At 36.6% G+C, this 27,401-nt stretch overlaps 1 protein-coding gene and 1 long non-coding RNA gene across 4 annotated transcripts; one reads left to right on the top strand and one right to left on the bottom strand.

Moving 5' to 3' along the window:
* Positions 1-55: 55 nt before the first annotated feature.
* On the bottom strand, positions 56-8,948 carry LOC121252849 (telomere repeat-binding factor 4-like). Its single transcript, XM_041152676.1, has 6 exons — positions 8,547-8,948; positions 4,017-4,225; positions 2,767-2,851; positions 1,983-2,066; positions 359-629; positions 56-281 (listed from the first exon to the last, which is right to left on the bottom strand). Exons 1-6 carry the CDS (start codon positions 8,694-8,696, stop codon positions 250-252), a joined length of 831 nt encoding a protein of 276 aa, XP_041008610.1. The 5' UTR covers positions 8,697-8,948; the 3' UTR covers positions 56-249.
* A 3,202-nt stretch (positions 8,949-12,150) lies between these two features.
* Positions 12,151-15,082, top strand: LOC121253708. Of its 3 annotated transcripts, none has more exons than XR_005938436.1 (3): positions 12,151-12,699; positions 14,447-14,539; positions 14,782-15,082. It is a non-coding gene; the product is annotated as an uncharacterized LOC121253708 (long non-coding RNA). The 3 variants fall into 3 exon arrangements; XR_005938435.1 differs by having other exon boundaries at positions 12,157-12,329; XR_005938434.1 differs by lacking the exons at positions 12,151-12,699; positions 14,447-14,539 and adding an exon at positions 14,612-14,706.
* The last annotated feature ends 12,319 nt before the right edge of the window (positions 15,083-27,401 follow it).

Here is a 27,401-nt window from a genome sequence, read left to right as displayed (position 1 = left end):
ATCATTAAAATTTCTCCCATCACCTGGTCTTGTCTGGAGAGATCTAATATCATCATTTTCTTGATAAGTAAATCAACTTTATTAAAAGCGTAAAGGAGAAGAATCCAAGATACATTATTTCGCAACCAATAAAACAAACTAGTTCGACTACACCTGGGAGTAAATGTGGATGGAAAGAAAATAAACTTAAATTTACAAATGCTAATCAGAGGTGTCATTCATCCAATTTCATTAAGATGAATCATATTCCTAAGCCATAAACACCATTTGACCTTGTGAACCTGCCAAGAATAAAAATATAGTTAAAGAAAGTTCAAAAATTTATGGTAAAATTGTAAGAATCTGGACTTCCATATACATTTCTCAAAAATCTCTTTTGCCAACTGTAAAAGTGAATCCGTGTCTTCAGCCATCTTTGAAATTCTCTCTGCCTCCTTAATTGCTTCAGCTGCTACAAATAATTTGTTTTCTGCTTCAGCAATCTTGTAAGCAGCAGCCTCTGCTACTTCCTTTATTGTATCTTCTGTAGGCACATCATCAATGCTCTGCAATTGCTTACATTGGATGTCCTGTTTTTGGGTAGGTGTCTCAGATGAGACATCATTTTTCATCTTGTAGCAGTTTTGGACCTGCATTTTGACAATGGATTGATTGGCCTTATATTTCACCCCAACTAATATATTTACCAGTTTGGAATGCTGCTAATGTGCTGGCTGGTGACCTTGAATACAACTGTGCTCATTGAAGTCGAAACAAGTCTGCTTTAAAATGCCGTCAGAATGACAAGATTATTATGTATAAAGGCATGGCATGGAATTGAAAACAGAGTGACAACATAGAAGCCATCTCTTCAATTATGATGGAATTGCATTAAGAATTCACAAAATTACACGATTTCAATCCATTACCATCACCAGAGATACTATGGCTTCCATTTGGCATTAGCCATTTCCTAATGGCTGACTTGTACAAGATACTTAGTGAATGAATGACTAACGTAATTAACTCCCATCTAGCATTACTCCTCTTGAAAGAAATTAGGAGTCAATGTGTGATCATAACATCAGAAATAGCTACAACAAGAGGAGAGAGCATTGCACAAAGAGCAAACTCGCCATGGCCCATGGCCCATTAGAATGCGGCACTTAGAGAATTAGGATTAGGAATTTTTAGAGTTTCTATTCTAATTTTAGGGTTTAGAGTGGTAGAAATACATAAATCTCCTTGAACTTCAGAAATAGCAGTCATCTATGGTAACCAAGAAGTGCAAACAACCAAATAAACACTAGGCAACTGGGTGCTAGAGCAAATGAATAGCTTTATCATGTAAAGATCCGTTTTTATGGAATGAAAAGTAAATTAAAGCTTGTAATAATGAGCAAGTATCAATTCCATATTATATTACATTTTGTAACGCCTCAATGGAATGTCCAAACCACATGGCCTATACTTCAAAAGAACTAGTCAATAATACAATTAGAGCCTCATTGGAACATTATAAAGAACAAGAACTTCTTCCGAAGCAATGTGGGCTATCATACATCACCTACCTTATCCTCTTATCATATGGGGTATCACACATTTGAGCATAATGCACCAAGTATACACCAGCTGCTTGAAATGGTATGGCTCATATGGGTATATTAAGGCCTCGTTTGTTTTCACAGATGAGATGAGATGTGATGAAAATTGAAAATTGAATAAAATATTATTAGAATATCTTTTTTTAATATTATTTTTATTTTGGAATTTGAAAAAGTTGAATTATTTATTTTATTTTGTATGAAAATTTGGGAAAATTATAATGATTAGATGAGATGAGTTGAAAAGTTTTGTGAAAACAAACGAGGCCTTGAACCAGCAAGAGGAATACGGCGAAATAATATTTTTTTTGATAGGCAAAAGTAAAATTTTATGATATAAAAGGAATACTGCAAAATAATTAGTAAATAATCTACACTGAAAAGCATAAAATCAATTACCTTTTCAAGTTTGTCTTGTGCAACCAGCCTTCTCAACCTTGTACTTAATAGCCTCCTAAAATTTTGTGGAACATCGTGCCTTTTCTGCAACAATAATTATTTGGAAAACAGGACAATAATCGTTTATCTGAAACATGCAATCAGTGTAAGCATAATGGCTGATATATAGCCTAAAGAAGATTCAGGAAACATGACATAAAGTAAAGTAGCAGCAAATAGGTAACATCATTCACAACTTCAAAAACCAGCCAATCCCTAAACCGCTTCCTTCTTATTGTAAGACAAAAGGAAAGCTCATTATTATTATTTCTTTGATAGTTAAGGAAAGCTCATTATTAGAAATCATAGAAGCAGCACAACAACCAAATCAAAATGCATCAGCAGAATCAGATTCTATTGCTTCTTCTAAGTGGTCATCGTAGCAACTAGAATAGCAAAAGGAGAGTGCGACCATCAGCCTACAGGGCATTGGCAACTGTTTCCAGCTGTTTTTCCTCCCAGTAGGAGAGCAGGTTCTTATGCATTATTCACCCATCTGGCAATTAAAATTTTCTCAAATTTGGCTGCAGATTAGAACATGGATATACAGTGTACCAGGGAAATTCAATTTAGTCTGAAGAATTCAACGAGAACAAAATATAGCAGCTACTTCTATTAATTTCCTGCTGTCATAAAGCTTACATCAATATTTGGCATCAGTAGTATCTTAGAGATATTTTTTCTAAGCCTAATCATTAAGTTCCTCCACCGTACTAAAATGATATATGGAGAAATGAATCATTACCTCAATAAAGCTAACAATTTTACCAGTATCCAGTCCATCTGGTTCTTTCAAGGTTGAAAGTGCTTCAAAGATCATTGCATTGTACCTGAAAACAAATGATAAAATCTTTCAAACAAAACACGAAACTAATACCTTAAAACATTTCGAGTTATATAAGGCTACCGGGAATTAATGAAAACGTGAACAAGACACTTCGTAAGAACTGTGGGCATATATGTTTTTTTGGAGGGAGAAGAAATGAATCTTTTCTAATTTTCAAGGGCATATTACCCAAAATGAAACTTCTTTGGGATTACTTGCACATGATTGTACTGACATTAAAAAAGGTTTTCCTGGTAGAATAGTTTGAATGCATAGAAGTAACAGAGAAATCTTGTCACTGAAAATAAGGCTAGGGGTGAAAGGCCAACCACGATGGAATATAGCTGGTTTCAAAAATCATCTTGACATATGATTTTAGGAAGAGTATTTATGAGATCCCATGGAACACAAAGCATAACCTGATTGTGCCAGTCAGTATTTGTGCATCAAATTGTAAATGTGCCACATAAACCAACTTTATAATTCCAACAAAATTAACTACAGAGCTTTGAGTCGTGCCTCATTTATGTTTTTCATTTGACTAGAGGTTCTTGCAATTAGGAAATGTAAGAAAGCATGCCACGATTCCATGCATTTGGGCAGGAGACTCTACAAGTCCCTAGCTTAGGAATCAAGATATGATTTTTTTTTATTAGAGAGGGATCAAGATATATAACTCTCTTCCACACTGAATTCACATATAAGCCTACTTTATGACGCCAAAGACGACAAGCTATGTTCGAAGTCTGATGACGACTCACTTATCTTCTTAATAAAGGACTATGCTATAGTTTTAAAGAAATGATGGCCATCTCATTTCTACTTGTCAGCTGAAACATTCTTAGGCTTCAAGATATACATATACAGCATTTCCTTTTCCCCTTACTTTTTAACCATCCTATTGCAATGCTTGCATGAATTTATAAGATTTTGAAAAAAGTGTCTTCTTTCAAACTACAAACTCGTATTCCCACTTATCATTCCAGACCTTTTGTCATTCAGAAAAATTCCAATCACTCAGCCGACATGCAAACATATGCAATTCAAAACTTCATAGCATACCATACGGCATCATGGAGTTACCTGCATAATTTTTCTATTGGTTATTGAAAATAAAAGACAAGGAAATTTATCGGCACCAAAAACAAGAGAAAAAATACATGCCATACCTTGAAGCATTTTTCCCATCCATTAAGCTTTTTGAAGAATCATCCATATTTGGATCAGTTGTTGCAATATTTGCAACTGGAGCAGCAGTTGAGGTCTGTAAAATGGCCAATGGAGTGGCGGGAGCATCAGGGTTAGGTTTTGTTTTTGGTGTCCGTGATTTTTCCCTGGGGCCTTGGCCAGCACTAACACTCATATTCCGCCATTTATCCTATTCATAAAGAAAACAATGAGAGCACGTACTAGGCGCATAGGAATTTACTAGAAGAAACATATGTTGTGATACTAAATTAGTTGAAATCCACTACATCAATTTCTTCATAGTTATGAAAAGAAGCTACTTCCAATGGAAGGTAAAGAAGTTAAATAAATTGAAACGCACAAAAAATTACACTATATGGAGGCACAACACCTCAACAAACAATATAAGCTCAATGACACAGCCAATAATGGAGTTCAGACTTGCCCATCATATAAACTTGCTAATGCCCTCAAAAGATGCTGTAGTGGATATAAACTTAGTAATACCCTCAAAGATGCTGTAGCAAGGGAATACTATCAGGTGAGAACCAAGTCGTTACCTCTGCAATCATCATGTCAACAACAATCTAGCAGGCAGTGGCTCCAAGGGGTGTAACACCTGTCCATGAGACATTAACTCCTTGCCTCAATTATTTTTCTATGCTAACATAGTGATATCTGCAAGGCACATCTAAACTTGATGTGTAATTCCCCATGAGAGGTGCAAGCCACATCTTTTTTTTTTTTTTTACAAGTAAAGCCACATCTGAACCCATGCTCCAAAAGGACTAGTCAATGGTACACTTGGGCCGCTTAGAATCATTATAACGTGCAAGAACTTCTCACGTCCAAGCAACGTGGGATCCCATTCACCACCTACACTCACTCAATATAGGATATCACATGATGTCTATAGGTAACTAGACAAAAATCAGATCTGACTCGCAATCACCAGCTCGGGATATGGTTCTTCTCCCTAGGCAACCTCTCCATCAACAAAATGACTTCTAAACAGATTTCCAATCTTGTAGGGATGAGCTTAATAAAAGCATGGTCTAAGAAATGACTTATTAAGTATGAGTGCCAGGATAAATCGCAAAGGGGGTGGTATCTCATTTGATTTCCATGGAATCCGTCCATTTTATGCCCTAGCACTTCATCATATTTTAGTTCTCAACGACAATAATTTTTGGAGACAACCCCCTTCCGACTTAGAGGTTGTAGAGCTAATTCACCAGCCACAGTAATGTAATTTTGTATGATGATCTACTTGCCCCGTATTAATATCTTGTAATCAAAGGAAGTAAAGCACATCAATACCATTTATTCAGATCTTGAATCATGGAAGTTAAATTCAACATAGCAAAAGGTAAAAAATACAAACCATATCTCGAGGAACCAAATTTCTACATAGTGCAAAACGCTTCTTTCATGTAAAATCCCCTATAGTTTATTGCTTTGAGTATTACTTATAAGAGACCTGCTAAACAAAGTGTATACTTGCATGCTATCATAGTGGATGTTAATCTAAGTAACGGGAAACTAATAGCACTGAGAGAAACTACAAGATATCTTAACGCACCGAGAGAAACTACGAGATAGCTTAACGCACCGAGAGAAACTACCGGATAGCTTGTGATCTAACAAATATTGAAGTGGTTCCCAATGATTCATAGTTGTTGCTAGTAAAAAATCTTCAAGCTCCTCGTCACAATTCAATGTACTAACAACCAATTGTGTTGGTTCAAGGATTTTTGCATGCTAATATATTGGTTGCAAAGGAATAGGTTTGGGGCAATCGTCATGTTGTTATGTTGGAGAGGAATTCGGGGCAATTGTCACATCGTGGCTGTTTGGAAGATTGTTGCCTCTATGTTTAATGTGGTGTACTTGGAGGGAGAGGAATGGTTTCGACAATAGGGAACACTCATCGGGAGGGTTTAGGGATTTTTCTTTCATACATTGTTACTTTGGGCTTCGGCAATTGTATTGAATGGGACTAGTGTTAATGAATTTTATGCTATTTTTCACAGCGCTTAGCTTGTAAGTAGGTTTCATGTATACTTTATGTGTACTTGGGTGTTGCCTCATTATGTGGTTTAATAAATTCTTCTTACTTCACAAAAAAATTATTGCTTGCGAAAATCTCCATTGGGTTAAAATATACAAGGCCATAATCAAGAAGTTTGTGAAGCAACTTTCAAACCTGCTTTCTCTCTCTGCGTACCCTTTTTCTTTTCTGAAAACCTAAACACGCCGCCACCCTCATCCACCCTAGAACGGAGAGTGACTTTTCACCTCCCACAAAGAGTTTCGATGGGCCTCAACGACTTCGCCGAGGGCCGTTTGGCATAGACTATCTCTCCGGCGACCTGGTTTCTTCGCAAAATTTGTTTTTGTCATGTTTAAAGAGGCAAACTCGACCGGTGTTCCTGGGCTCCTGCCACATCCACTGCCACAGAAAGCTTCAACGGGCTTCGGCGAACCCATTCATGGACCTTTAGCAACACTTTTTTCGGCCGCCTTCTACGTACATCCTTAGTTTTCTCCGTACATTTCCATTCGACAATGGTAAACACCCTCTTGGGTGGTACGTGACAGGTTTTCACGACTATTTTTGGGGTTGTCGTGCTCAATATGGGTTCTTCTATGGAGTTGGTCATAGAATCTAAATCCTTTACACTAGTGAAGGAGGAGAGCATGTTGGCCATTACTGAAAGGAGTCAAAGGGTGATATCTAAGTTGGTTCTAGGTTCAACAACAGTACAATGGCTGGCTAAGGACATGGATGCGTGCACAAAGGATGAGAAACAGGATTTTTTGTCCACTGTCCGGGAAGGTAGTCGCAGTTTCATGGCACATCGTTGCTCGAATGCTCGAGAACGTTATATGGCGGTGGAAGAGTATGGTGGTGGTGGGAGGAGGAATTTTATTTTCATTCTTGAGGAGGGGTGTAGTGGCTGGAGAAGGATGGGGGAGGTGCTGCGTGATTTTTCCTTCGGCAAGAGAATAGCTCATAGGGAGGCGTTGCTGGTGGATCAATCCCGTGGGTGTCGTTTTGGGAGTAAGACGGGTCATGCTTTAGGGGTTTAGAGTGAGGGGGGTTTGCAAATCATGCCTCAGAACCAGCTTGTCGAGATGCACAATTCTTTAAAGGAGATGGAAACCCAACTTGTAGAATTGAAGGCAGCGATAGCTTTCTCATCTACGAAAATAGACCTGCTTTCAGCTGGAGGCAACAGGGTTGTAAGAAACAAGATAAATCCGAATCCTTTAAACGCTGATAAAGGAAAACGGAAAATCGGATTCAGCCCTGTCCCTATAACCAAATCCAGGAGAGTACGGCGGGTCAAAAGGAAATCTAGGATATTTGAAGCGGGGTCTACATCGGGTATCGGCATAGAGACATCAATAACGGAATGCCATTCGTCTCATGTAACACAGGATAGACCAATAGTCGGTATTACACCCTTGGTCCCCAAAGAAACTTTGGCTCCCTCGTCGGAGTTGAAGGAAAATGGTGTACTGCCAAGGTCTAAAAGAGATGTAGGATCCGCTATCACCCCAGAGGTTAAGTGACTTGCTGTCACCCCAGAATCTCCAATGGAGACCCTGATACCATTGGACAGAACCAATGGAGTTGCTGGAGAACCAATGGGTGGCGGTGGTGCCTTGTGTAGAGGAATGTCTAGAGTCGGAAGTGCAATTGGATACTGTGTCTGGGAATAATGTTACTCCTCTTGTCTCTCTTCCTCTAATAGCGGATTGGATTTTGCCTAAAGTTAACAAGATTCAGCAGTTCATGAAAATTTCACGTGGAGAATGTGAAGACCAATTTAAAGAACTAATCACTGCAATTGAGGCAAGCCACACGCTTGAAATCAAATCAAGTTTCAAGAAAAGTAGAGAGTTACAGTGTCTTTCTTGGGCAATCAACTACAACGCTAAGGGTAGTAGCTCAACTAGAAGGAAGTCTAAAGGGAGGGCATTGTGAAGACAGGAAACAAGGGGTTGGGGTTGAGTTTTCGGGTAGATTTTTAGTTTTACGGGAACAAGGGGTTGGGGTCAAGCTTGGTGTATTTTGGGTTGTTTTTTCACTGACTTTTTGGGTCATTAGGGGCTTCTAATATGAGCAAAATGTTTTCTTGTATACATTCAGTGTACTTGATTACTCCTTTTGATATATATAATATTTTTACTTATAAAAAAATAATAATCAAGAAGAACACCCGCTCCTCACAAATCACAAAGAAACATTCTTTCGTTGCATTTACTCTAGATTTTGGGCTTTGTGTGTTCATCAAAACCTACTGTGCATAGTGCCAAAGACATAATGATTTTAATACTTGAAAGTAAAAAAATTTCAAATTCAGCATAACAAGTCCTCAAACTAATTATCGACGATCTCGGTTAGCTGATACTATAAGACCAGAATAATATATATATATATATATATATATATATATGGAGAGAGAGAGAGAGAGAGAGAGAGAGAGAGAGAGTAACCTAACCTTGAGATCAATGTTGGTGCGAGAGAAGAGGACGGTATTGAACTCAGGGTCTCTCTGGATGTCCTTCCATTTGCCGGTGCCGTGCTTGGCCACTCCGGCACGTAATGCTTCTTCTTCCTCCGATGTCCACTTTTGTTTTGGATTTCCCATCTCTCTCTGTCTCTCTCTCTTTGGGGGCCACCGTTGCCACAACCCCTAAAAATACTCAAGCTCACTGCTTCTAGACTCTGATGATCCCTTTTGCTTTGAACGAGGGTTTCTCTTGCTTCCCAGTCTCGCGCTTCCAATTTCCAAAGAGGGGCAGTGATCAAGCAATCCGGACCATGGAGACGAATTAAAAATAATCCGTAATCGTTCCAGTTTAAGAATGGGAACACAACATTTTTATATTTTGATTAAGGTTCGTTTTGGCGTAATTTCTCTCTTATATACGCAAACTAGCAGTGGACCTACGTGCGAGGCAGGTTTGTTTTGTATTTTTATAAAATAAATTATTTTAAAATATAAAAATTCAGTACAAGAAAATTTAATGACAAGATTTACAAAAATAATATAACTCATTTCAGTTAGAAACTACTAATTCAAACAACAATAAGTTTAAACAAATTATAGATCCAAGCAAGTTTGAAAAATAAAGGATTATGTTTCGAATTCATATTATAGTTTGTTTCTTAAACGACTAAATATCAAGAAATTGTTTTTTCGTTATCGAAATGGCGGTTAAAAAGTTTTTGGAGTTATGCATCTAGAGGTGGTGTGTTCTCCTCATTCACAGCATTTATAGAGAGAACACTGAAGGTTTTGTGATGCTACTTTTGGAGTTGATCAACGTCTACACCCAATTGTATGATACATTTTTTGTTTGAACATAATGTTGCAATGTTTTGGATATACAGTAAATATTTTTGAATGAAATGAATTTGGAGTTGAAGCATAGTTATCAAAGATTTAAGAGCATGTTAATATAGAACATATAAAGTATAGTGAACAAATATAAATGTAGTGCTTGAATCTAATAATAATTATGTCAATACATAAAGTGGAGCAATTTATAATTTGAGGGAATAATGAGGTCATAAGAGAATTAGGTAACCTAGATAGGATCCTCACAGGAGAAAGTAATTTAGTTTAGAAGATTTGTGTTATCCGCAAAGAGGAGGAGGTGAATGAGAAATTTAGACAAAAGAATAGAGATACATTATAAGAATGAGGTTCAAACAAGATATGCAACAACTGAACCATAAATCACTAAAAGGTTTCACCTTCTATTTTCTCTTCACTTATCCTCTAATTTTCTTTAGTTTGATAGCTAATATTGAAATATTAATCTGTTCACATTCTTATAACTGAAATCATAACAAGAATCATTCATAAACTCCAAAACATACAACACAAAGTAAGCACACAATAGAAAATTCTACACAGTTTAAACTCACAACATGTGCATGAATTGTCTTGCTATTTCCTTAAGCTCTCCTCTCATTTCTTCTTATGTAATACTCCACCATTCATGTCTATCATATACTCATTATTAAACATTTTCAGCAGGTAAACTTTCCAACGAAATTCAAACAAAACAAAAACCAAAAAAATTTTGTAGCAATAAAATTAACAAACAAGACACAACATAATAAATTCTTTAAAAATTTGAAGTGATTCAACACAAAATCATAAGTAACAAACAACAAATCACGACATGAAAAACTAAAATAAATACGAAAATAAAAAAAAAAATTAAAAACACATATCAAATAACACAACTTAGAAGATTTAAAAACCATGCGCTTCTCATTTTGTTGAATTTCTCTGGAACTAAATAGGGAAATCCAGAAGATCTAGAAAAACATACTATCGGCCAAGCAAAAAAAAAAAAAAAAAAAAAAACAACCCTCAAAACACACGGCAGAAATCCTTTCTTCCTCTTCGGCACCCGAGTCTCAAAGCTCTACAATTGACGCTCAAAAACCAGAACACACGACTCTGCCCTCCATCCCTCCTATCAACAGGCTAAAATATCCCCTCGACTGACAACGTCACACCACGAAACAGTAGGACCAACCAAATGCGTGAGACCCAACTAACAAAGAACCAAAATCGTGACTAAAGGAACGAAAGAAATCATGGAAATGAAAGAGGGACACCAAAAACACAGACTAATATTCGATCATACCGAGATGAGATGGCACTGTGTGAAGAAAAAATGAATAGAACTGGGGACATAAACGTAATAGATGGGAGAAGTCCATCAGGCATTAGACACCAATAAGGGGCAAAAGTGTAATAATATTCAATCAAACCGGGCAACAGCAGAAGAAAGAAATAAGATGACACATGAACTAGGGGGTAAAAACGTAATTACAGCAGCTGACAAAAGTGCACCTGCGGAAAGTAAAACAAAAAAGGAAGGAGAAAACTGTAATAAGACCCAATCACCCGGGGCATTGATGGAAAAAAAAGTGTCAAACTTAAATTACTATTCATTCATATTCATCTCAAATAGATGCTTTTAAGATATAAGAGATATATATATATATATATTTATATATATATATGAATGGACTATATATATATATATATATATATATATATATATATATGAATGGACTTTGGAGCTCCTCCTGCCATAGTTATTTATGATGAACTTAACATTAATTATATTTAGCAATATTTTAACAATATTGCTAAAATTAATTTTGATAAACCTTTAGTTAACAACGAAATAAGAAATTATTTTACTAGAATCAGAAGTTCTTTTGCCGGAATCAGAAGGTCATTTGCCGGATCTATTGCTGATAACCTAGAAACAAGAGACCAAAAATATGCTTAGAAATGATGTTTTCAACATCTTTTTCTAAATATATATATATATATATATATATATATATATATATATATACCCTTACACCTCCTTTACTACTGTTTTACTATTCAGTTATTTTTTTTCCTTTTGCTATTTGAATATGAATTAAAAATCCTAGAATTATTGCATAATCTAGAAAAAAAATAAATTCAATTAACCAAAGTAATCATATAAATTAATTAAAAATAAATTCAATTTTATAAAGATTGACTCAAAAAGCACAAGGTCAATTTTTATAAAATGGAATATATTTTTAATTAAATTACATGATTACGTTAATTGATTAAATTTGTTTGCTTCTAGATTATGCAAAAAGATCATGTTCTGAGACTTTAAATTCAAATTCAAAGAGTAAAAGGGAAAAAAAAAAGAACTCGATAGTAAAGCAATAGTAAATAAGGTATAAGGGTATTATTATCCTATATATATATATAATTCTACTTATCATCTCCTACACCACACACCATGTAATTTATCATTTTTACTATTTTATTTAAAAGCAGTTCTACTCATCTGCCCCTCAATTCTACAACAACACACTGGACACCAGTGATGAGGCATTTATTTTAACTTTTTTTTTTTAGTAAAACACTTTTACCGCCCATATCTCAAAGAAAAATTCTACTCATTAGCTACTATCACTCTCACACCCCACACCTACAGTTTTTTTTTCATAGGATGTGGGGTGGTAAATAACGGCTGATAAGAAAAAAATTTCTATCCCAAATCATCTCTGATTCGAATTCCCCCCCCCCTCTGATTCGAATTCCCCCCCCCCCCCACCCCACGTTCTCCCTTCGTGCCATCGCCCCTCCGCCCGCCTTCACCCACGACATTCAAGTCATATTTTTTCAACTTGCAGTACGTCAGCCACAATCTAGTGCTGCTGACAACTCCGATTGACCGAACAAACTCACACCCAAGTTCTCTCTCTCTCTCTCACTGTACATGGCTGGGTTATTTTTACACTTATTTTACATATCTCCTCTTCTTTCTTCTGTGTTTGTGTTTGTTTGTACATGGCTGAGTTGTTATCGTGAACATGTTAGATTTTATATGGTCCAACTCTGTCTTCTTAATTTGGGTTTTTCTCAAATACAAAACAATGTAATTTCATGACGTAGAATTCTTGGTACTGAGTTGGGACTTCATGGGGGACTTTGGGTTCGATTTCATGGGATGAAGAAGGGGAAGGAAGGACGAAAGTGTTGAGGAGCAGAAAGAAGAAGAGAACGGTGCAGATCAAGTACTTCAAGTTCTGGTTCAAACCCATGAGAGAGGAAATAGTTTGGGGTAGGGTGCATTTGTGATGTGATTGTGAAAGCAAATTTCACTGTGGGGTTTTAGTAAGAGATAGGAGAGATGTTGATGTTCTAATATCGGTTAATTTCTGTAGAAGCTATGCATGTGGCGCTTAATGCCTAAACCAAATTGTAAATTGATCAGCCTTGTATAACTGAAGCAAACACTGAATATGAAAGCTATCCATTATCCCTCCACCATCACCCATTCCCTAACATTTTAGGAAAAAGTCAACATTTTAGGGAAAAATCAATTACCTGGGTCATTTCAGTGCACTTTTCTTTTCTTTTTCTTTTGATTGTATCATGAATAAGAATAAGATCCAGTGGGTACAAATAGGCCTGTGCAAGAAGCCCGATGGGCCGCTCAACCCGCACGACCCGACTGAGCCCACCCGACAAAAGTCTGGTTCATCGGGTCAAAACTTAAAAACGGGTTTATAAAGTCAAGTCCATCGAATCTGTCAAAACCGACAGAGTCTTTTCTCCCACTGCAAAACCCTAGCCTCCATCGTGTTCTTCGTCGCGTTCTCCCTTCTGTTGCTAGTTTCCTGGCCAGGGTTAGTTTCTTAAAAGCACTTAAATGCTTCTTACCTCTTCCTTCCGCTCTCTGTTTCACTTTCCACGATTCCAACTGTCTCTTCTTCTAAACCACTCTGTTTTGGTTTGATTTCTCGTCATCCATTTCTTCTCTTTGTTTCTTCTCATTCTTTTTATTCTTTGAAGGAAAGAATATGCCTTTTTTTTTCCTACTTTTAGAAAGTTGATTTCCTGGTTCTGGAAATGGCTGTATTTTTGTGGGTTTATGGTTTTTTGGCAATCGTGGAGTATACTTCGTTTAAATGATGCTGAAATAGCTTCTTCATGTTGCATAACTACCCGAAACCTGCATAGAAAATGAACTTCTTCATGTTGTCTGTTATGAGGCCCGTGGGCTGAAGGCTAATGAAGAGGAGAATGGGCCAGATTTGATCGATTCTCTTCTATCCACTTTGATTTACATTTACATTTCCATTTACATGCAAGATCATAACATGGTCTCAGGTTTTGGCTAATACTTTCCATGATGATTTTGTTTTTGCTGCAGTTATTGGCAGGGTTAGTAAAGGAGTTCATCATGAATTGTGCCATAGTCATTAGATGTTTTCTTCTATTTTTTACCATCTTCATTTGATTCTCCAATTGAGCTCTCATATGTAAATTCTGTTTTTGGCAGATTTTATAGAAGTGATGAGTTAAATGTATATTGAATCATCATTTCCAAAGAACACCCCTCATATGAGAGAAACCAGAGAAAATACCTTATGAGTATGTATGTTCAATTTTTAAACATGGGTTTAAATTTTCATCTAAATCATGTTTGCAGCTATTATTGAAAGCATTCAAAATTGTATTTTTAGCTAATTGCAGTGTACGCAACACATAAGATATTCACCTTCATGCTAGTCATCGTATTGTGCATCAGTTAGATTTGTGATGGTGTCATGTACAATCAATGAGAAAAATCCCCCCCCTCCCCCTTTTGTTTCACGTGTGAAATGATTTATGTGCTTCTGTTTAGTAATTTTGTTCTACGAATTCAGTTGAAATAGCGTGATAGACAAAGATGAAGATGAAAGGCCACCCAGGCCTTCTACATTAATTCCACCGACTTAGATATGATACACATTGGTCATTTAGAAATGTCATCGTGTCCAATATTTTCAATTACTTAATGTATCTTTATTTGTGTATTATAGGGATATTATGATCCAAAAAATTTATACTACCCATCATTTATGATGCATCCAAATGCATATCCAAATTCATATACATACGCATGGGGTAGCTAGGTAGATTCCTTATAAGCTTTTTAATTTTTTTTTTCTTAAATGCATTTGAGTCGTTCTAACACCGTACCAAATTACAACCCCCATCAATGCCACCTTTTGGAACAACAATCCTCTACCCTCTGTAGAGTAATGCGGAGGAGTCGAGCTGAGTTCAACATACAATCCAGGTAGATTCGTTTCTAACTTTTTAAATATTTTTTTTACGTACATTTGAGTCGTTCTAACACCACGCCGAATTACAGCCTCCATCAATGCCACCTTTTGGAACAACGATCCTCTACCCTCCGTCAAGTAATGCAGAGGAAGGTTCTGCATGTGGAAAATGCTGAGACTAAGAGAAAGAAGAAGGTTGCCAACAAAAAGGAAGGTTCCGCCTGTGAAGAAGGTTGCGACCAAGAGAAAGAAGAAATAGGTAAGAAATTTTTTTCATATTAATTTTATATTTATTCAACTGCATATATATTTCTTTCTAATGGATGTGTATTTTTGTAACACCTGAACTCAACCAAGCTCAATTTTTAAATAGTTTTGGGCTTATGCGTATGAAAAACCTAATTGAGTGTTCAAGTATTTTTTTTTTTATAGACCACAGGTCTAAAATCTTTATTTTGGAAAATTATGATTTTATTGGGCTTGATAATTAAGTTATTTTTCTAAAGGGCCAAGGTGAGAATCAAGCCGAGAATTTTTTAGGACAAATTGGATTATTTTTAAAAATTGAGTTGAGACGCATATTATTTTTAGAAATTAAGTCAAGACCCATGACTCAAGAAAAAGCCCAATACCCAAGCCCACACCCATTTGTTTTAAACTATGAAAACCAACTATCAGTCTATGATCAATTTCGCTGCCTCGCACGATTCCACTCCCATGCACATCTCTTTTTATGTAGGTTTTATTTTGGGTTCTCAATCGCCAATTTATAATAAGCTCACCTCCTGCATGAAAAGAAAACCTTAAGCCACACTCCTTTGAAGCCATCCCATCCATGCACATAGCCCTTGTGTGACCGTCCACCAGGAAAATCAAACTGTGCACCACTGCCTCTCCACGTTCTCAGCTCAACCCTCGTTCAGTGTTGCACCTTAGCACCACCCTCCACAACCTCCATCCAGTCATTGTCGTTGCCTCCCAGCACCTACTAGCACAGCCACACACGGTTGCTTCACGGAGTCATCTTTGCACCACCGTTGCCGTCTAACACCCTCACGGAAGCCCCAACGAGTGCGTCACTGCTGCCTCTGTGTTACAACCCCCCACAGCGTCGTCCCTGCACCACCACCGTGAATGCCCATCTGCTCAACCAACCCAAAACCCAGCACGCCACCACCCCCATCTCACAGAAAATCAACCCGTTACACCCCTGTTTTTGCAGCTCAAAACAGAGCAAGTTTGTTACGTTAGATGACACCAACCACAACGTAGTGAACTCAGCGACGTCGTCAGCCCTCCACGTTGTCATCACCTGAGCAAAAGGTGTCGTCTTGCACCTCTCGTCACCCACGTTGTTCTTCCACTCGGTAAGCCCACGGCCTTGGGTTGCTTCTCCTCTTCGTCTCTCCCCCTTTCTGTCACTGTGTTCTCTCATCATCTCTCTCACTCTCTCTCCCTCTCATGCTCAGTCGCCCATCTTGCCTACAACCTCCGGATCCACCCAGCTCCGCCGCAACTTCTTTCGATGAGTCTCCATCACACCTAGGTCTCCCTTTCGCTTGTGATATTTTACAAACTAAAGTGTTCTTTTGCATTTTGCATAGGAGAAGACTTATTTATGATATTACTATTTTACCCTCAAGGCTTCAAGTTATATTATAAGGTGTTTTGGACTCATAATTCGGTGGGTTTTGTGCTTTAAATGAGACTGAACAGGTTATAATTTATTACAGAAACTTTATTTTTCCATAAAAAATAAAGAAGATTTTTAAATTATATTATTTAGTATTAAAATATTTTGTTATTATTATGTTAAGAGAATTAGGTGATTATTTGATGAAATTGGGAGGTGATGATATTTTTAGGATTAAGAGAATTTTAGACATTTAGAAAAAAAAAAAAAAGTTATTTTAGTGTTTCAGGTTTAAGAATCGAATTGAAATTTAAGGGAAGTACATGACTATTTTATAGGTGACGATTGATTTTTATTCAATACTGCAATGGAGAAATTCTGATAAGCTAAGAAGTTCAGGTAAATAAAATTCCTATGCTAGACTTTGCATAAAAATAAAATGGGATGAGGTTAATTTTTGAAAAATATGCATGTTTTATTATGAAAGGAAATTTGAACTACTTCAGTTATTTGTTCTGCATTACTTATGAAATTCTATATAAGAATAAAGTATTTTCTTGTATGACTGGTGTAGACATGAGCTTATTTTTGACATTTTATTTCTGAACTATGCAAAAGAGAATATAAAATGTTGCACATAAATTATGTTTTTGTGATCTAATTCTGTTCAGTACTCTGTTTTGATAAGATGTGGCATCTGAAAAACCTTTGGCATGACTATCTGGTTCTGCATCTGATTCTGTTTCTGCTCTGTTTAGTTAGAGACCCTACCACGTGGATTTTACATGGCTTTTGCTCTGATATGATATGGCCCTGCCATGAGAAAGAATAGTGGTATTCTATTTCAATTCTGATATGCATCCGCTTGGTTATCCGCAAATGCACAACCCTATTACGGGGGTTAAACATAGTCTCTGTTTTGATATGATGCTCTGATATGATGATGATGATGATGATGATGATGATGAATCATATATGTTATGTCAAAGTACTTTGAAAGATTCACATTCTGTTTCTGCTAGGTTGGCTGCCGGGATTTGCACAACCCTACCATGGGGATTAAACATGGTCTCTGTTCTAATATGATAAGATAAGATGTGATGTTTCAGTTTATGCTATGCCAAAGGGATTTTGATTATGAATATTTTCAAAATTTCACTCTGATATTTTTGATAACATGTTCTAACTCTGCATTCTAAAAAAAAAAAGTGTTTTGTGTTGCGTTCCAAACTTTGTAAATGCTCATGTTTGCACACTAGTATATGTTCTCTACTTACTGAGTTGTTGATAACTTACCCCTTATCTCCAAACATTTTTCAAATGATCTTAATGGTTCTGTTGGAGAACAAGAGTAGACAGTGTTAGAGAGGTTTGATGTTCGTAAAGGAATAAGTGTCCGATGGAACAAGTGCTTATTTGAGAGTCATAGTTAGTAAATTGATTATTTTTTGTTATTTTGATATGATGAGTTAATGATATTTTCGAGTTTTTTAGGAGTTTTTAATTTATTTTATTAAGAACTTCTTTGTTATCCCTTTGAAGGAACATGGATATTTGGGTTGAGCAAATGAATTAATATTTTATTGAAGTTTTTAGATTTTATAGTTGTGGTATTGGAATTAATATTAGGTATTAAGAGCTAACTATCTAGAACTCCGAGATCGAGGCATTACAATTACAGCATGGTGAGGTATCGGAAGCTCAACTTGGTGCTAATGTTGATGATTTTGTTGTTGAAACACAGTGTACTATTGTCACACATCCAACGCCATCGGACAATGAGGTGGTGTGAGGCCATGGTTGTAACTTAGTAATTTATTGTATTTTGGGTATTGTGATAAAATATGTTGTGGGTGTGAGACTCTTTAATGTAAAGCTTAGAATTTATTGTAAAGAATGTTGTTTGCAAGTTGTAACTTGTTGTATTTTGAATGTTGTGATGAAATATGCCGTGGCTGTGAGACTTTTTAATGTAAAGCGTATAATTGATTCTAAAGAATGTTATTTGTAAGTTGTAGCTTGTAATTTGTTGTAGCTGAAAAGTTCATTGAAGATTTCTATTGTGTTTTGTAATATGCAAAGGCATTTTAAAATCATGTTGACAGCTTCTTTGGTGTTGTGCCCCTTGAATTTCAGTTCCTTCTCAAGAAGTTTAATTATTATTTTTTCTTCCGTACTAAAGTACTAGACTACTAGTACACTAATATATATATATATATATATATATATATAATGCCTTAAAGAGAATATATATATATTTTTTTTTTTAAATATGCATCAAACGTGATTATTTAAATCTAAGCTAAAACACTAAACTGATTTTGATTTCTAAATTCAGCTGAATTCAATCTAATTTTAATCTTAATCTAATATTTAAACACTCAACTCTTAAATTATTAAATTCATTTCAACTTAAAATTTTTTTACACGTAGAATCCATAATCTTTTTCAATTTAAAACATATTTATTCGTGGAACACATAATCTTTTTCAATTTTTCATAAAAAATATTAAATTCATTTTAACATTCAAATACATTTTAAACTCAGTTTAGATGGGTTTCACATAACTCTCTTTATTACTCAACTTATTACTATTCATAAAAAATTAAACTCAATTGAGTTGAGCTCAGCATCTAAACGCAGCCTAAAATATAAAAAACAAGATAAGTGATTGTTAGAGCTACCTCTCTTTCTTTATGTTTCGAATAACTTGAAACATACGAAAAATCAGCTACTTAATAGTGATTCTTTTTTTTTTTTTGGCAGATAACGTCAGAACTTAGCTTCATAGTAAGGCAGGGATTGTGTAGAAATCTTTAAAATAACTGTGATGAAGTCATATGACAGTTCGATAAAATAGAATTTGCATGGACAGAGACCATTACGATATGCAGGGTTCAGAAGTTCAATCTGGCTGCGGACACCTTCTTGTCCAACTAAAATCCAATTGCACTAATTACTAGAAAATGAAGATCTTTAATGGACCACAGCCACGTAATCAAATTAGCAATATTGGTCATATATATAGTCCAAATTATCTATTTACAATTAACAGTAATACGATACATTTATAGTCCAAACTAAAAAAACTATTACAATCGATAACATCCAATACATACACATTTATTCTCTACAATCCACTTTCTAATTTTCTTTTATTGCTTGTGAAGAGCATTTTCTCTCTCAATTAGTTTATTTTTCTTTTTTAAAACTTTATACTCGCGCAATAATAAATCATCTTCTCTTTTCTGAGCTGCATTCTCTCTTGTTAGAATTTGCTTCTCTACCAGTTGAAGTATATCTGCTCATATGAAAAATTGACATATTATTTCTCCTTGCATAAAACTTGAGAATTTCAAACGTTAAATATGACAAGTTAAAAAGCAATACAAAAATATGACAAAAAAATATGATTTACCGAATTATACTTCGGGCTGGCATAAAACTTCATTCCAAGATATCTCTTGGCATAAAAGACAAATCTTCAAGGCATAAAAAAGAACGAAAAACTTCCAAGGTAAATTTTTAAATGTGTATGACCCATTGTTGAAAAGAAATGCAACTAGAAATGAGGACCTCTAATTTGAAGAACACAACTATATGAGTGTGAGATGGAACATTAGTTAGTGAAATAGGATGCAAAGAATACATGAAGAATCATTAGCATAAATTCATAATAATCCACCCCACCTCCCTTCTAAAAAACAAAGGAAACAAAATAAAGAAAGAAAAAAAGCTGGCCTGCACACCTACTCCTAAAAAGTTGAACAAACTGGCAAGAATGCCTTTTAAAATTGAAACCTATAAGCATTCAAATATGCATTAAATTAAGTACACAAGAGCACAAACCACAAAATAACCTCGCTACATGATTTCAGTGCCCACTGGATCTATAGAAAAATGAAAGGACAATATTCTCTAGATGATTGGTTGGAACTTATACCTCTATTTCTATTTTTTCAATCAAAATATAATTTAGGAGTCTTGTTGCCTAATATCTTTAACAAGTTTTAGAACTCTTATATCTTTGTATGAGACTCTTGATTTGAAAATATCAAGAATTTGAATAAGACGATTGATTTGAGAATTTTAGGAATTTTAATAAGACTATTGATTTGAAAATTCTAAGAATCTGAAAAAGACGCTTGATTTGAAAATTTTAGGCCTCTTAAATCTTTGTATTGAGCTGCTCATAAATATTTAGTAAACAAACATGGTTTTAACTAGGGCTGAGCATCGACCACGTCGAACTTAGTATGCCCATCCTCCGACTCCAAGATGTTCATCCTCCGCTCAGACTCCAACTCTGACTTGTCGGAACGGAGTTGGATTTTGGACTTTTTTTTTTTTTTTTTTTTTGTTGTTTTTAACTTCATATTTGGCCCACTTTTAAAAAAAGAATTTTTTGTGTGAGCTTTTAAATTTAAATTTTTTCAAAAATTACAATCTAAAGTAAATAATTCACTTTTGCTTCAATTTTACTAAAAACATAACAAAAAATAAAACTAAATAAAAACAAGTAACATACTAACATGCTTTAAAAAATTAAAAAATAAAAATAAAAAGGACTAGTCACTACAATTCTACTCCTATCATCCATCATCCACATCCAACTAATCACTACAATAAACATTCACACCCATCATCCATCGACCACACCCAAAATCATTCACACCTATCGTCCACATCAATCATAATAAAATTTTCTTACAATTACAACAACAAACATTTTCTAAATTTACATTCTGATAACAAAAGAAACCCAACATTTTTTAAGTACCAACCAAATTAAATGTTCCCAACAATAAATATCAATGCCCAACAAATGAACCAAAATACAAAAAGTCATTCCAACTTTCAAATTGTGTTTGAAAAAAAAAAATATGAAAAGATTTTAGTTAGGATATAGTTTCAACTTTAAATATGAGTTAAGGTGCAGTTTCAACTTTCAATATAACCCAAATACTTTAAATGTTTAAATATGAGTTAAGGTGCAGTTTCAACTTTCAAGCACTCATGTACACATTGTTCAGTTTATAAGCCAATCAGATTGAATTTAACTACAAGGCCAACATGCCTTATAATTAATACACAGCTAGACAGATTATAATTAGTACACAAACAATCCCAAATAATAAATATTAGCTCAAATAGAAACTGGACCTACATGTCAAATCCGACAAAGTCGTGAAATCTACTAAGATTAACAGCCCCACTAAAATCATACTATTACACAGCCCCAGATCATACTAGTATAATATATAGTATTATATATTAGTGTAATAGTATTACATGTTATTATAAATTTATAGATTAGTGTTTGTACTTTAGTATTAAATGTTATTATACATTAGTATTACAAGTTACTACATTAGTGTATTATACATTAGTATATGTTTACATGTGTCATATTATTATTAGTCAATTTACATTATAGTATAAATATATTATTTAGGAAGAATAATTAGCTCATACTATTATTGAATTTAACAAACTATATAAGTTATAGTTATATAAAAATGTATAATAGCAAAAGCATAATAACTAGTATTATATATTAGTATAATAGTATTATATGTCATTATAAATTTATAGATTAACGTTTGTATATTAGTTTTTTTTATTAGTAAAAGATAGATATTATATGTATGAATGAAGTAGACATAGTCCTTGTACATAGGAAGTATACATATAAACTCCTAACTATATTCTAAAGACGGTAAAATAAAGACAATGATTCCTGAACATTATCCCCATGTAATACAATAGTGGAAAACCAACACATTAGAGTATGGAGAAAAAAAGTCTTCAACTCGATCATTGAGTATTCCTTATCTTCAAAGCAACGTGCATTCCTTTTTATCCAAATACACCACATAATACACAACGGAATCATCTTCCATACTGCTACCACTTGATGAATGCATTGCATGTTTGGCCAACAATATAACAAATCCACTACCCTCATAGGCATAACCCAAGCAACATCCACCCTTAGGAAGATTTCATTCCACAACTCTCTTGTTCGCTCACAGTGTAATAGTAGATGGTCTACAGATTCTTCATTCTTTTTGCACATGTAACACCAATCCAACACTACACAACCTCTCTTTCTCAAATTTTTTGTGGTCAACATCTTCCCAAGAGCAGCACCCATACAAAGAAAGCTACTTTCGAAGGCACACGAGACCTCCAGATACTCTTCCAAGGAAACGGAATAGTACCAAGTTGTGTTGTTAAGATGCTGTAATACGCCTTCACTGTACAAATCTTGTGGTTATTAAGCCGCAAACTATCTCGTTGTGCCATAAGAGTCTCCATCAAATATAATAAGTTGAAAAATTATGAAACTATAGGTAATTCCTAGTCATGGAAATCCCTAATAAAAAGAACATTCCACTGCTGCACAGCATGAGAGTATAAACACACATCCGCCACTAAAGCTTCCCCATCAATTGCAATACAATGTAAGGCCGAAAAAGCCATTTGCAATGCATAGTCTCCACACCACACATCCCGCCAAAATCTGATACGAGCGCCCTCACCAACTACAAAGCATATTTGATTTATAAAACATGGTCATCTCTTCCTTATGTACTTCCATAAACCCACACCATACCTCCCTCTCACTTCCTTAGAGCACCAACCACCCCAATCGACCCTATATCTAGCATCAATAGTTTCCTTCCACAATGATCCCCACTCCAAATGATATCTCCAGAGTCATATTCCCAATAAAACTTTATTAAAACTTCTCAAGTTACACACTTCCAACCCCTCATTCACAAATGAGGCACATACAATTTTCCATCTAACAAGATGAAACTTCTTCTCCTCCCCCATGCCTCCCCATAAAAATGCCTTGAAGAGTTTCTCCATTCTGTTCACCACCCCTACAGGCATAGGAAACAAAGATAGAAAATATGTAGGGAGGTTAGTGAGTGTACTCTTGATAAGAATGAGGCGACCCCCTTTTGATAAATACATCTGTTTCCAACCAGCCAACCTTTTCTCTATCTTCTCTACTACTCCATCTCATATAGCTCTATTCTTAAAAGTTGCTCAAAGCGGAGGCCCAGATATTTCATAGGGAGCGAGGACACCTTACAATCCTGAAGGTTTGCTAAACTACGGATATTAGAGACCTCACCCACAGGAACCATATCAGACTTGCCTAGACTCACTTTTAGGCCTAACACTACTTCAAAGCAAAGTAGCATAGCTCGTAAAGTTTGGATCTAGCTACTAGTCGCTTCACAAAATACTAATGTGTCATATGCAAAAAGAAGATGTGAAATGATAATGGAACCACCAGAACCATTGCCCACCTAAAATCCCGATAAGAAACCTCCTCCAACAACAGCCTGCATCATCCTACTTAAATCCTCCATAACTATAACAAATAGAAGAGGAGATAGAGGATCTCCCTGTCGCAATCCCCGCTAACTATAAAAAAAACCAGCATAACCAAAACCGAGAATCGAGTGGTTGAAATACAATGACGTATCCATGCAATCCACCTATCCCCAAAACCAAGTTCTCTCAAGCAAATATAAGAGAAAATTCCAATTCACGTGATCATATGCCTTCTCCATGTCAAGCTTGCACAGAACACCTGAACCTCCCTCCCTTAATCTGTAGTCCAAGCACTCATTTGAAATGAGTACTAAATCAATAATTTGTCTCCCTCGAATAAAGGCGTTCTGGGACTTGGAAATAATATGTTCCAACACTAGGCTAAGCCGTTTAACAAGCACTTTCGAAATAATCTTGTAGACGCTACTAACCAGACTTATAGGCCGAAAGTCTTCAATAGACAATGCCCCATGTTTCTTGGGAATGAGAGCAATAAAGGTCGCATTCATTGACTTTTCAAACTTTTGGAAAGAATGAAATTCATTGAAAACCTGCATGACATCACCTTTTACAATGTCCCAGCAGGTTTGAAAGGAACCGATTGTAAACCCATCCGGTCTCGGCACTTTATCCTTTGTCATGCCAGATATGACCTCATAAATCTCTTCTTCGACAAAAGGTCTCTCCAACACACTTACACTCTGCGGGTCAATTGCCTCGAAATGCAAAGTATCAAGCATCGGCCTCCAAGAAACCGATTCTGAAAGAAGGGTCTCATAGTACTGAGCTATATGATTTTCTAGCTCAGGAGGAGAAGATAGTACTTGAGAACCTGATTTAAGAGTCTCAATAGCATTGTTACGCCTATGTGAATTGGCCACTTTGTGAAAGAACTTTGTACACCTATCACTTTCTTTCAACCAAAGAGCCCTGGATTTTTAATGCCATGAAGTCTCCTCTGACAACAAAACCCTCTCCAGATTTGCTATAACCATGCCCTTTCTCAATACCACATATTCTGAATTATCTCCCAAAAACTCTTTCTCCTCTAAGACTTGCAGTTCCTCTATCAGTGTACTCTTCTAATTGTCAATGTGACCAAACACTTCCAAATTCCACTTCCTCAAGTCTTGTTTAAGAGCCTTCAATTTGCCTGCAAGAATGTAACTAGGGGTATCATTAAACTCATACGAGGCCACCAAGCATGTACCATCTCTACAAACCCATCTGTTGTAAGCCACATGTTTTCAAACTTGAAATATCTGCGCCCCCTGTGAATACCCCCACAATCCAAAAGAATAGGAAAATGATCTGAACTAACTCGAGTTAGTCATTTCTGACTTACTTCTGGATATTTAGCTTCCCACGAAGGAGATATTAGGAATCTATCCAATCTCGACCAAACCCATCCATTTGACGAAGTGTATTCTCCTCCTGCCAGAGGGAGATCCATGAGATCTAAATAAAAAATGAACTCAATGAATTCTTCCATAGCCATAGAATGTTGACAATGCCCTGATTGCTTACAAGAAAAGCGAATAATGTTAAAATCACCCCCCATGCACCATGGCACATCCCATAAGGAGTTTATACCCACTAACTCCTCCCACAAACCTCTCCTATCCCTATCCATGTTAGGACCATAAGAGCCTGCAAATGTCCATTCCCATCCATCAACCACATTTTTAAAAAGAGTCACAACCGAGAACTCTCCAATACACTCCTCAATCATCTCAACCATTCTTTTATCCCACATAAGTAACACTCCACCTGAGGCTCCCATAGAGGCCAAATAAGTCCAACCCACATATGAGCATCCCCATAAACTTCTCACAATTTTTCTATCAAAGAATCGCAACTTTGTTTCTTGCAAACACACTACATCCCCCTTCCACAACCGCAATAACGATTTAATACTACAGCGATTATTGCGATCATTGAGCCCCCGAACATTCCAAGATAGGATCTTAGGTTTCATAATAAAACTATATTGCCCCTCCCTCTCGATCTATCCCTTCCACCACTCCCTTCTTGCACATCATAGTTAACGGAGCACGTTAACTTTTTAAGTTCTCTATCGCACTTTGAAGCTGATTTCGAATGACTATCCTAAAGAGTTACAAGGAGAGCCTTAAATTGTTCTTCGTAGCCTCCAAACAAAATCCCAATGACAGCTTGAATCTCTTCTACTTTCTTGAAAACCCACTTTGATGAAACGCTCCCATAATTAGAACTAGGAGGAAATGTACACAAAAGAGTTAGAATGGCCCCCACCTCACCAGTATTTGCAGGTGTAAAAACAGCCAACTCCAAGCCACATGTTGAATTAGGCTCCCCACTGGCAGGGACAGACAATTTTAACTTTACAGCTCCATCCCCAACCTTATTCTCTTCAAAAGAGACCATCTCCAGTGATAGAGGGTCTATTGGAGACCCCAGTATCGGGATGTTAGGTTCCGACACAACTGACTGCACATGGCTCACCACTGTGCCTTCCATGCCCCCCAAAAACAGCCCACGACTCAGCGACGGGAGGTCACCCAAAAACCCATCCTCTACCAACGAGATTAACCCAAAAACTTCATTTGGGCCTTCAACCACCACGCACGGCTAAGTCTGCACTCCCCGATGACAACCCACCTTGCGATGATGGAGGATCAACCCTCACGTTCTCCATAGCAACAGATTCCTCTTCTATCTCACCATCCTCCAAAACTCTCTGCCTGAAAGACTACCGGCACACAGTCAAGCTCGAATGCTACCAGAGGTTCTTTATGTGTCGGTGGGAAGACCGACGCAACGCTTATCGGCGCCATCGAAGGCTGACTCGGCACCTGGGCCGATATTGCGGTCATCAACTGCTTAGCCTGCCATTTTTTTGGGCCTACGGCTTGACCCAGAGCCAAGCCCATCTCAACTGTCGAGCCTGTACCATGACCAGGCCCAGGCACAGGTCTATCGCAGCCCACAAACGGGCCCAACTCTATCCCCGAATCACGGCCCAAGCCATTCTCTTCACTAATACCCAAAACACAACCCATACCCAACCTCAACTCCTCCTTACCCTTAACGCAGCGTTTCAACCAATCTATTTCTTCTAATAAATTCCCCACTTTTTTCTCCATCTCCCCCAGCACACTTAAAATGTTTTCCTGATTTGGCCCCAACAGTACACTGCCATGCACGATCTCTAAACTTCCCATGCCTGGCAGCCCAGCACTCAGGGCTCGAGCCTGACCCTTCTGTGTTTGGAGCACTTGACTGTACGACTTTGCCCCAACAGTCGTCCATGAAAGAGCACCACCACCACCCCTAACCATCTTCAGGTTCCCAGCCTTAAACATAATAGCTCTGTTTCTCACACTCGAAACAGAGGAAGGAGGATTGAGCTCCTTTAGAGTAACTCCAAAGTTCCTCCACCCCTCTCCCTTCCTTCCCTCCGGCACCAAAAGCATACCTCTCCTCTTTTCATGCCCAAATTCCGAAATGAAGATAAAGCAGTTGTTGTTGTTACAGCCTTTCCTCACCATTAAAACATTATTTCCCTTTCTACGAGTTCTCAGGAACTCTACAGAGCCCAAAGTAGCTGCACATTCCCTTAACATTGAACCCAACCATCCCAGGGCTTCATGGTCCAAAGAAATATATTTCACCACACGGCGACTGCTCTCAGTGATTCTCCACCACCTATCATTCTCTTTTCTGAACTCAAAAACTTT

This window comes from Juglans microcarpa x Juglans regia, chromosome 2S (assembly GCF_004785595.1).
Source record: "Juglans microcarpa x Juglans regia isolate MS1-56 chromosome 2S, Jm3101_v1.0, whole genome shotgun sequence".
NCBI classification, from domain to species: Eukaryota; Viridiplantae; Streptophyta; class Magnoliopsida; order Fagales; family Juglandaceae; genus Juglans; species Juglans microcarpa x Juglans regia.
This window is presented reverse-complemented; position numbering and strand designations above follow the sequence as displayed.